Genomic DNA, 12,075 nt, shown 5'->3' with positions numbered 1-12,075 from the left:
TGCTGAGAACGCCAGCACCTGAGCACACACAGTGCTCTATTTTCTTCTCTGTTTAACAGCTCTGTCTAAAACTTTATTACAAGGTAAATGGTATGTGAAAAAGTATTATAATGTTTGCTTTTAAATTATTAGTAATAGAAAGTCAAACAATATAATACTTTCTCATCTACTGTCAGCATTTAGCATATACTTAGTTATATAATTTGAACAAGTCTTTGAATATCTAATAAACATTTGATTTCACAGACCTTGCAGACTTTATGAATCCAGCTGGTAGATCTTGTGAAGTGTGCATTTGTAAACTGCATGAACGTGTGTATTCTGTGCATATTATTCAGTACATGAGAAATTAATGCAGATTGACAAACTTTAAACCCTTGATTTCAATTCCAGTTGGCCACTCTGTCATATTGATGCCATTTTCACTGTGCTATTTTTCATTAAACTTATTAATTTTATAAAATAAATAAACACACACACACACACACACACACACACACACACACACACACACACACACACACTGCCCGGCAAAAAAAGTCATTGTTTGCATTTAAATAGGCAAATGCTTAAGATGATTGGATTATTATTGCAGTGATTATTTTTTTTCTAGAATGCTGGTAACCGTTCTTCTAACCTTAATTGATGGAGTGTGTAGCTTTTCATTTCTTAAACAACCATGTAGGAAGACACATCACATATTCCAGGATGACAAAGTCAAGATTCATCAGGCTCAAATTGTGAAAGAATGGTTGGGAGGGAGCATGAAGAATCATTTTTACACATGAATTGGCACCTCTCACTCCAGACCTTAAATTCATTGAAAGTCTTTGTGATGTGCTGGAGTAGACTTTACAGAGTGCTTGACTCTTGCATTGTCAATACAGGATCTTGAATGGATTCACCTCTTGATGGATGTGTGTGTGTGTGTGTATATATATATATATATATATATATATATATATATATATATATATATATATAAAATCAGAGCATCTCCAAAACTGCAGCTCTTGTGGGAGGTTCCCGGTCTGCATTGGTCAGTCTCTATCAAAAGTGGTCCAAAGTAGGAACAATGGTGTACCGGCGACGGGGTCATGGGCGGCACGTGGGGAGCGAAGGCTTGCCTGTGTGGTCTGATCCAACAGATGAGCTACTGTAGCTTAAATTGCTCAAGAAGTTAATGCTGGTTCTGATAGAAAGGTGTCAGAATACACAGTGCATCACAATTTGTTGCGTATGGGGCTGCATAGTCGCAGACCAGTCAGGGTGCCCATGCTGACCCCTGCCCACCGCCGAAAGCGCCAGTGGGCACGTGAACATCAGAACTGGACCATGGAGCAATGGAAGAAGGTGGCCTGGTCTGATGAATCATGTTTTCTTTTACATCACGTGGATGGCCGGGTGCGTATGCGTTGCTTACCTGGGAACACATGGCACCAGGATGCACTATGGGAAGAAGGCAAGCCGACAGGGGCAGTGTGATGCTTTGGGCAATGTTCTGCTGGGAAACCTTGGGTCCTGCCATCCATTTGGATGTTACTTTGACATGTACCACCTACCTAGGCGTTGTTGCAGACCATGTACACCCTTTCATGGAAACGGTATTCCCGGGTGGCTGTGGCCTCTTTCAGCAGGATAATGCACCCTGCCACAAAGTAAAATTGGTTCAGGAATGGTTTGAGGAGCACAACAACGAGTTTGAGGTGTTGACTTGGCCTCCAAATTCCCCAGATCTCAATCCAGTCAAGCGTCTGTGGGATGTGCTGAACAAACAAGTCCGATCCATGGAGGCCCCACCTCGGAACTTACAGGACTTAAAGGATCTGCTGCTAATATCTTGGTGCCAGATACCACAGCACACCTTCAGGGGTCTAGTGGAGTCCATGCCTCAATGGGTAAGGACTGTTTTGGAAGCAAAAGGATAATATTAGGAAGGTGGTTATAATGTTATACCTATGTAAGCTTTTTATCGGCCATCTGACCAGTATATTATATTACAGTATATTGCTTTATAATATATTGGCATCAGCCATCAAAAAATCAATATAGGTCAACCATTAATTATTAGATATACAACCCTATAGCACACACTGGTAACAGAATCGCATTCAGTCAATAATCAATAACTTTACAACTTCACGTTTAGATGATGGGTTCCATGCGTGGGACAATGACGTTGCTATGGAGATGGACAATCTGTTTGATTTCTCTGTTTTTCTGATGTGTCAACATCTCTGCAAAATGATTTTGTTAATCAGAGTGCTGGCAAACAAAGAAATGAAATAATTAATTAAAAGAGGCAGACAGAGAGGAATGCAGAACACTGTAGCAGATAAAAATAGATATTGACTTTGTTTTTAAATTGATTGGGTAAACCCCACCTCCTACTGTAACTCCTCTGCTCATTCACACCTGACCCCCCCATCACCCCCGAGGGCAATTCATCACTACTATGACTGATTTATTGTGCACTATCATAGTTGCTTTTCTAGTGTTTACTGAAGAGCTCACCCAGGATGGCACATGTACATTGGAAAAACGTCTATTTGATGTGTGCGTTTTCATCTGGAAGATGTATTTTTCTTTAGTGATGCACCCAAATTTTGGCAACCATAAATATTCAAATGAAAATTAATTTCCGTACGAAACCATTTTGGTGAGTCTAAATAAATTTTCAGTTTTATGTGAACTAGAGTTTTCAAAAGTACCAACTTCAGTACCTCTGATTGGCCATTGTGTTCACAACTCTTCGGATATGTCTGTGATTGGCTTCAATGATCAACACTGTAGTCATAAAATAGTCATCAGTGAAGCTCTTCACCGAGCGCTTACACAGATACGCACGGGAGCACTTGAAAGCAGGCGTCTATCACGGACCAGTCTGCTGATAGATCCATGCTTTCAAACGCTCCCGCTTTTAAAATGCTTTCAAATTCAAACACTTCCATGTGCTTTAAAATGCTGCCATGTGTTGATCATTGTAGTCAATCACAGACATATCCGATGAGCACGTCAACCCAATGGCCAGTCAGAGGTGTTTACGAATCCACTCAACAGCGCTCAAAGCGTCACACTTTTAAAATTTCAGTACAGGTAGGTACCGAAGTTGGTACTTTTGACAACTCTAATGTGAACAAAACTTAAAGGAACACTCCACTTTTTTTGAAAATAGGCTCATTTTCCAACTTATCATAGGCTCATTTTCCATTTATCATTGCGCCTGCTGCACCCATGGTACGGCAGCAAGGTTCCTTGATTATTACGCCAGAATGAGAATATAGTTTGTAGCCATATCGGCCTAGAAAATCGCAACTTTTCATTTTCTGTCAGTCTTAGTACACGATGTAACTGCAGAAGAGTCAAGTTTTAAATAGGAAAAATATTGAAACTCTTTGGTCATTTTTGAGCGAGATGCTAACGGTCTAATCAGATTCAATGAACTATGCTAAGCTATGCTAAAAGTGGTACCGCCAGACCCGGATATCGGCTGAATGGATTCGAAAACGGTAAAACTCAACTGTTTAACTGTTTAAGTGGAGTGTTCCTTTAACTGAAATAAACATTATTTGTAGCCTGCCATTCAATAATCTCAATAAGCTTTGCTTGTTACTTTTGATATGAAGAAAAGTCAAACTGTCAATTTAATGCCGAAATTCATAAAATAAATGGCGTTTTGGTGCCCTTTAATATTGCGTATTAGATTGTTGTAGCCAGTCTAATACGCCATATTAATGTATTAAATTGGCTATAGCCAATCTACTTTCTAATGTTCAATCATGTTTATTTTGTGAAATAACTAGTAGCTCGATGCTACTGCTTCACTTGAACTGAGGCATCTACAGTGATCTATCACGCCACATTAAAGCATGCCTAAACAGTATTTATTATTGGAATTTCTTAATTAAATTGACTGAATTTGAAAGCTGAGGCTTTGTTTCATATCAAATATTACAACGCTTATTGCGATTTATTGTATGAAAGGCACGCTACAAATAATGTTTAGTAAAGTTTTGTTCACTCATTAACTGAAAAAGATTCTTGGGATTTAAGAATCAATATCAGTTCATCAAAATGAGAATCTATTAAAATCAAGGAATGTCAAATATAGGTATTGGTATTGGTACTCTCTTCCCAGTCTGTCTGTAACTCTCTGTTTAGTTCAGGTCTCAGTGAAGCCCCTCCTGGACTGGCTGGACTAGTTTGTTGTGATTGGTCAAGTGTTTTATGCATGTTTCGGAAATGTCACACCCCTTACCATAATCACGAGTTTCAACACACTACTAACCAAAGCCGCTTGACCATCTCTGTACTAATGCAACTCAACCAGGCTTCACTCCTTTTTTACGTATTGGAGCAGGAATTAATTAAATGAGGAATACTATGATGTGTACATTGCATAGAATGCAAGTAAAATTGCATTTTGAAGATGTTTATCAGATGTTTGTGTGTAACAGAGGCTTTCGAGATGATGCGCTCTTTAACAGACATTTTGGAGATGTACAGTATGTGTGTGCCTACTGGGTAGGCCACATACTATACAACCATAGTTAGATTTTTAAAAAACACAATGTGTGTTTGGCCATTTTAGCACTGTTAAAGTTCTGGTCAAAGATAGCAATGTTTAATACCTTAATCAATTTATAATGTATGTATTACATAAAAATCACTGGATACTGTCAATAAGACATCAACTCTTTATTATGACCTGTATTTAGTCAGTCTAGATGGTGGTGCATTTCATGTTACACAAACGAAACAGTTGTGAGTGCACATTGAGTCATCTGAATGTTATGTTTAGAAGTGTGCATCTGCTAAAAGCTAATTTAGTCATCGCAAAGTGATTTAACCGACTGACAGAACTTCTTTTGGGTATTCTATTTCTTGCCTTATTAGAAACCCTACTACACGATTGCATCTTGATATATGTTGTCTTAACCATCAAATTGTCAATTAATGTCTTTTTTTAATATATAACATCAGTTTAATAAAACAAATGAAAATTTCTGTTTTTAATTTGATAAAAAAATGTATTTAACCAATTAGTTACACTGTAAACCCTAATGCTCAAAATACTTAATAGTTTTGAGTAGGACAAACTTAAATTGAACAAATTAGTTCAGTTAAATTAACTGCTATGAGTATTCAAACTTTCTTTTTCTTTTGAGTTCACAGCAATACATATTTCTAGTAAACTGAACTGTTTTATTGTTTTGAGTTTTATAAACTCATTTCTTTTAATTTAGACTAACTTAAGTCTAACTGAAACTGGGCTGGGATGTCTATTTCCCAGCATGCTTTGCCCATGGGACTTGGAAGGGAGAGTTAATGCTAAAATTAAGTGTTATATAATGTTTTTTGTGCAAGATTAATGGTAAGGGAGATTTAGTAGTGATTAATGTTGTGTTATGCTAATTTAGAAGAGTTTCTGTTAATGTGGGTTTTTGGAGAGTTACCATCATGATGACAAGTAGCGCATGCGGCTTGGTATGAGAGCAGGTAAGTTACATGTTTTAAGTTGCTGTACCCATTCAGTAAGTGTTATTCCATGCTATTGTTAACATGTTTGCAAATTAGCAAGTTGGCATTTTCTGAATTTTCTTATTAGGGTTTACAGTGAAGTAAACAACTCATTTGATTTGGAAGAACTCAAAATAAAAAAGTGAATTAACTAAATATTTTATGTTAATTACTATAAAAGTGTATGAGTTAGGTAACTCAGTACTTCAAGTTAGGAGGAATTGACATGCATGAGTACAACAAACTCAAAACTTGATAGCTCTGCTTACTTAAAATTGGGAACATCATAGCTCAAAAAATTGTTTTGAGTTAGCTCAACTTATTCGGGTTTACAGTGTAGCCTAATAACTTATACTCAATGCAAATGCATTACTTCTTATTGCAGACTTTCTGATCAGGCATTACAAACGGCTATGCCTTGGGGTTCAAGTGAGGTAGGGTTTTAACGTCGCATAGGATTTGTATGGGGAAAAGTCAAAACTAAAATAAAAATCTAACAGTACCAGTCTACACTGTATCTGCAAACTACACTGTAGGCTATACACTGCAAGCTAATTCTGTACCAGTGCACTGTTAGGCGGCTGCTGTATTTCTGAGCGTGCTGTGTGAAAAGCATTTATGGCAATGCGGCTGTGCATTTTTTTGTCAAAATGCCCACCTGGTGAGGTAATTATCTTAATTCAGTTGGTTTGTGAATAAATATGCAGGACAAATGCAACATATTGGATCAGTGTATTAGGCTGTGTAGCCTAAATTCAGCCTAACAGACCTGCTGCTGTGTCGAATATGTCATAAATATTAATCAAACAACAATATTGACAGAAAAAGGAGCCACTCACTGCTCTTAATTTATTTGAATTACATAAAAAACTGGAAATATTTGCTTATTTGAGTAATACGTCCACATTCTATTTTTTTTTTTTTTTTATTTAGGATAATGTTTATTGTAAAATGTGGTGTTGTGACATTTCACTGGTATTGGTACTTTTGACTTTAATATCACTCCATGTTGTTAAAAATGCATGAGCAGTTTTCTGAGGTGTAGGGCTGTGTGTGCCAGTGTTTCTGTGTGAGCCTCATACACGAATGAGTTATAATGATGGTGTGGAAAACTGGACTATATCCCATCTGGCCCGCGTGACTAACTCTGACGTAATCACTGCTGACACGGTCAATCTGCTTTCAGAAACTCTTAAAACACACCGCACACTTACTCAGAAACATGTAGGAGCCGGAATATTGATCATCCATATTCACTTATTCTCTTTATACTTTGTGTCAGCTGTCAAAAGTGTTTGTATCAATATTGTATAATTTTTATATATACAGCTATGGAAAAAATTAAGAGACCACTTAACATTGATTTCTGAACTTGGAGTGGTCTCTTAATTTTTTCCATAGCTGTATATTATGAATATATTGACCACAGTCTGGAGTCTTGAACTTAGTGTGCAGCATAGTTGTTTGTTTCTTTCTTCATGTTTATAGGGTTAGTCATTCATGTATAATCAGGGTTATTGGTTGGTTCTGGTTGTTCTCTCAGATGAACTGTGCTGTTTGTCTTCTGTTGTCATGACTGCATTCATGCGTCTCTATTATTATGGTTGCAATTATGATTTAGTGACGAGGCATATCAGACAGGATGACAGCTGATTCAAATTATAACCCAGCTATACTGTATTTTCAATAAAAAAAAGAAAAAAAAAGAATTCAGCATGGAATATGTTGTATGGCGTGACATGATTCTATAAAATTTATATTAAAGTGCCCCGTTATGCTTTTTCAAATATTACCTGTGATGTGCAATGTATATTATGAGAAAATTAAAGTGTTTTTGACCTTGGATGCATGTAAACCTATTGTAGAAGACCTCTAAAACAAAATTAGGAATCTTTAAAATAGCATAATAGGGGCACTTGCACAATGTTGATGGTTCTGGATCTCTTTTGCCTGCTTTTGAGTTCCTGTGTCATGTGATTAAATGTTTTAATCTGTTTTTCAGTTTGTCCGCATCAGCTGAGCAGAATTGACTTTCTCATATCATTAATCACAATGCTTCAAATATGCATGTTAAAACAACCAAATAAAGAGCAGTATTCAAGGAACATTGTGTAGGCGAGTGATATTAACTGATAATTTTGTCTGTACAGTATGCACGGGTCTGGATCCCAGATGTAGAGGAAGTGTGGAGGTCAGCAGAGCTCACCAAGGACTACAGACAAGGAGACGGAGCACTTCAACTACAGCTAGAGGATGGAAAGGTCAGTGTGTGTATATTAGAGTAATGAGTGTTTATAAGCCTCATCAGACTATTTTTATTAACATTGCTCACAGTACATTGGATTTCCTGGAGTACTTATTTTTCTTGGGATTTGTCCAAGGGATTGATCCTGCAAACGTTGTGTTAGCAGTATCATTAACCAGATCATTAACCATCATCAATCACATTGTCCAAGAACTATAGACCAGTGGTTCTCGACTGGTTTAGGCCATGGGATCCACATTTTCCCATGGTCATTAAACCACAACCCAATTTTTTAGGAATTTGAATCAAGCAAATTTATTTCTCAAAAATGGTTAATGCACACGCAAAAAACATCCCAACACACATAAATTGTAAGAATATCACTAACACTGATGAATAAACAGTATTAAAAGACAAGGCTAATATACAGCAGTCTCAAACTAGTTTTTGTTCATTCAAAAGTTAGTGAGTTGGTATGAGCCATCACAGTCATCAAAAGTAAAGAAAATAACACAAAGTGAAAATGTTTTTAAGGTTACAGAAACTACAGTTACCATAATGGTAATTGCACAATACTAATGTGAACTGAACTGTTAATAAAACATATGCACAATGGTCCTGATGAATAGAATGAACATCATACAACAAACAAACAAAACATTGCAGGGTATTCTTAATTATCAGATATTCTGATAATTTATTTAAGCACATTTCCAATTCCAATATACCAATTCCAAACCACATCAATCGTAATAATTACCATAAAGATGTGCATAATTATTAGGTATGCGTTGTTGCATCTTTTCTTCTCAACCTATTTTTGTGACCCTGTTGACCCAATGAGCATTTAATTGTCTGATGGTCACACCATTTCTTTGTCCAACTTTGAAAATGCTAGATTGTTGCATCCTTCTCATGGGTGCTTCATAATTTTTTACTTTCTCCATGTTGGTTACATTTTTGGTCCAATTTATGCACAAAATAACCCTGAATATTCCTTTAAACAATGGCTCCGGGTCTAAATGAGTCTTAATTTACATATCAGTGACCTCTGTAGGGGGTTAATGACAGCAAAAGTATTTCTTTTTTTGTATTCTTATGACCATTGTAGTCAATAATGTTGAGTATTCTATTTATCTGAGGGCTTTATTATCTCATTTCACCGATTTATATCTATTACTATTATATATATATATATATATATATATATATATATATATATATATATATATATATATATATATATATACAGTCAAACCAAAATTTATTATATATATATATATATATATATATATATATATATATATATATATATATTTATTTATTTATTTATTTATTTATTTTTACAATGGATGTTAATGGTAACCAAAAACAATGGTCTGATTACCAACATTCTTTAAAATGTCTTTTTTTTAATGTTCCACAGAAGTAAGAAAGTCATACAGGTTTGGAATGACATGATAGAATTTTAATTTTGGGGTGATCTATTCCTTTAATTCTTGCCTGTATTATCCTGATGCCTCAAAAGTCAGTGATGTCAAATGTCAAATTCTTCTGTGGCTTTTCGACCAATTGCAACAAATCAGATTTGAATATCCTGAATTGTGAATAAGTCAGTTTTTCAGCCTGTTCCTCACAGAAAGCCATTGTCTGACTTCAGATGTGTGATGATTCCTCTCAGAACACAACTTTGTATATTTTGTTGTGCTGTGAATTGTGTTATTCAGGAACTGGAGTACAAATTGGACCCCAAGACGAACAACTTGCCACACCTGCGTAACCCAGATATCCTGGTGGGAGAAAATGACCTGACAGCTCTCAGCTACCTTCATGAGCCTGCTGTGTTACACAACCTGAAAGTGCGCTTCATTGATTCCAAACTCATCTACACATACTGCGGTAAACACACACATACAACAGACATACACACACTTAATGTATCTAGAATTATTGAGCTCAATGGTCTTTTATCGTTGACCCAGGTATTGTTCTGGTCGCTATAAACCCATATGAGACGCTTCCCATCTATGGAGCCGACATCATTAATGCGTACAGCGGGCAGAATATGGGCGACATGGACCCTCACATCTTCGCAGTGGCAGAAGAGGCTTACAAACAGATGGCCAGGTGGGGCTAAGCAAGTTTAAGTTAGTTAAACTGTCACTAGTTGGTAGTTACCTGAAAAAAGTCCCTGGTATACTCATGCTGAAGTTCGGTTTCATTCTTCGCTCAGGGGTAATGACAAGTTTGAAATACCTGACCAATGACATGCTGTTTGTGAACAATCAAATGTTTAGATGAATATGTAAATATGTGCTGCACACTATGATTAAAAACATTTACTGTATTGTTTGTGTACTAGGATAGGCAGGAACAATACATACAATAGGTTCTACACCAGGGGTCATCAACTATATTTGTCCAAGGGCCAGAATTTTTCACTGCAGACACTGTAAGGGCCAGATACTTGTAATATAAAATAAAATTCGAATTGTATCCTAATACTGTATGTTATTATTTGATATACTAATTCTAATTCCAAATTTATGTTATTTTTTACATATTACCTGTACTGCAGCAAGCCACCAGGGGGCGATAGCGATATTTTAGGCTTCATATTTGTGAGGCTTTCAAGCTGTCCATCACTGTCACGCAATTGTGCGCAAATCCCAGGCAAGGAAAATTTTGACATTTGTGAAAAAATGAGCACATGAAACAATAAAAGATGTTCAATGAGAGAACGCGTTTATCGTCATTCTTGACTGAAGGCAGGCTATGGCACAAGCTACTTTTCAGAAGGCTTTTTGTTTCGTTAGATTAAAAATAAAAAACGGTTCTCATTCCCCCTTGAATAAGGCCGGCGACACACTGGCTGCGTGAGCGACTCAGCTGCGTGGCGTGTCCGTTTTTATTTCGGCTCCCATATTTAACAGGTTGGAGTTTGCACACTGAGACACGCGTCTCAGGCGCGCTCGAGCCACGCAGAAAACGCATGCATGCTAGAAATAGAACCGACGCGTGTTCCAGCAACGGGAGTGTTCTCTGGCTAGAGCGCAGAACAGCGGAGTTTGTGCATGTCTGAGCTTGTGTTTTGTTGCTTTGACATTGTGGAAAATAGAATAATAGACAAAATGTATTAGCATTTTTACCCGTTATTATCAATCTAAATTAATCTCGTTTTTAATTTAACTTAATTTCGTTTTTCTTTGTTTAAATTTCTGTGTCAATTTGTTAGTCAGAAAATTATTAGACTACCTTAAAAGTATTGCTTAATTTAACAGACCTGTGTGTGTGCGTTTTATATCACTAGTGCAGTGTCCGTTCTCGGAGCATAAGCCCTGCCCGCGTGAGGTGCGCCGCTTCCCGCTCGCGCTGCTCTAACTGTAGTTTACTAAAAGTTTATTAATTCTGAATGTGTCGCGTCTCGCGTGTCCATCTATATTGCACCAAATGCGACACTGCACTCCCCTGTGAAGTCGATTGGATGAACGGTTCTCGAAATAATAAAAATGCAAACGGATATACAGACACAGATTCCTGCCTTTATTAGAGAGAAAAATATGTTCAGCCCCTCTCTCCGAAGCTTCGAATAGTCGATGTTCATCAAAAAATGGTATTCGGACCAGCCCTAAACTTTTTCCTCTTACAAGGCTATTCCTGAATTCAGTATTATTCTGGGGGCCGGATGGAAATCTCTGGCAGGCCGGATTTGGCCCGCGGGCCGCCAGTTGACGTTGCATGTTCTACACTATCTATCAAGTCAATCCCTGAATATTGATTTCATTTCAAATCATTTTAACTAACCAGATCATATTCATTAGTTTTAATTTAGAATATAGACAAACCTTATATTACTGTAATTGTCTAGATTGGCAATGTTTAATTTGCCCTATATTAAACCTTTCTTTTTTTTTCTTTTTTTCCTATTAAAAAAAAAAAGCATGAATCTATCAATTTGCCACTTCTATAATTCAAAGTGACATCAAAAACCACAAATCCCTTTACTCTAAGGTTATAAATGTCACAATCAGCAGCTGGGTCATTATTTAGTAGAACAAAATAACTATATGATGTTTCTCTCTGACATTCACTTTGATAAGCAGTTTAAAGGGGTCATGAATTGAGAAATCAACTTTTCCTTGATCTTTTGATATATAAGAAGTCATCGTACTATAAGAATATCCTGTAAATTTCAGAACTAAAAACTTCATTGTTAGTCCAATAAAAGCTTTTGACACCAGGCCAAGCAAACAACCGATCCTGGAATGTGCCTATGAAATAGGTGAAACGGCACCTCTGCAGTAGAAATC

The 12,075-nt window shown here is 36.7% G+C and overlaps 1 protein-coding gene across 16 annotated transcripts in view; it reads left to right on the top strand.

Moving 5' to 3' along the window:
- myo5aa (myosin VAa) overlaps positions 1–12,075 on the top strand; it is a 104,842-nt gene that overhangs the window by 14,140 nt on the left and 78,627 nt on the right. For all 16 annotated transcript variants that reach the window (XM_048167854.1, XM_048167851.1, XM_048167858.1 and 13 more), the window contains exons 2-4: positions 7,671–7,781; positions 9,493–9,664; positions 9,748–9,892. In XM_048167854.1, coding sequence (XP_048023811.1) covers positions 7,671–7,781; positions 9,493–9,664; positions 9,748–9,892 — 428 coding nt within the window. The remainder of the gene's footprint in view (positions 1–7,670; positions 7,782–9,492; positions 9,665–9,747; positions 9,893–12,075) is intronic.

Source organism: Megalobrama amblycephala, linkage group LG19 (genome assembly GCF_018812025.1).
Source record: "Megalobrama amblycephala isolate DHTTF-2021 linkage group LG19, ASM1881202v1, whole genome shotgun sequence".
NCBI classification, from domain to species: Eukaryota; Metazoa; Chordata; class Actinopteri; order Cypriniformes; family Xenocyprididae; genus Megalobrama; species Megalobrama amblycephala.
The sequence above is the reverse complement of the archived record's forward strand: the minus strand, read 5'-3'. Positions and strand labels throughout refer to the sequence as shown.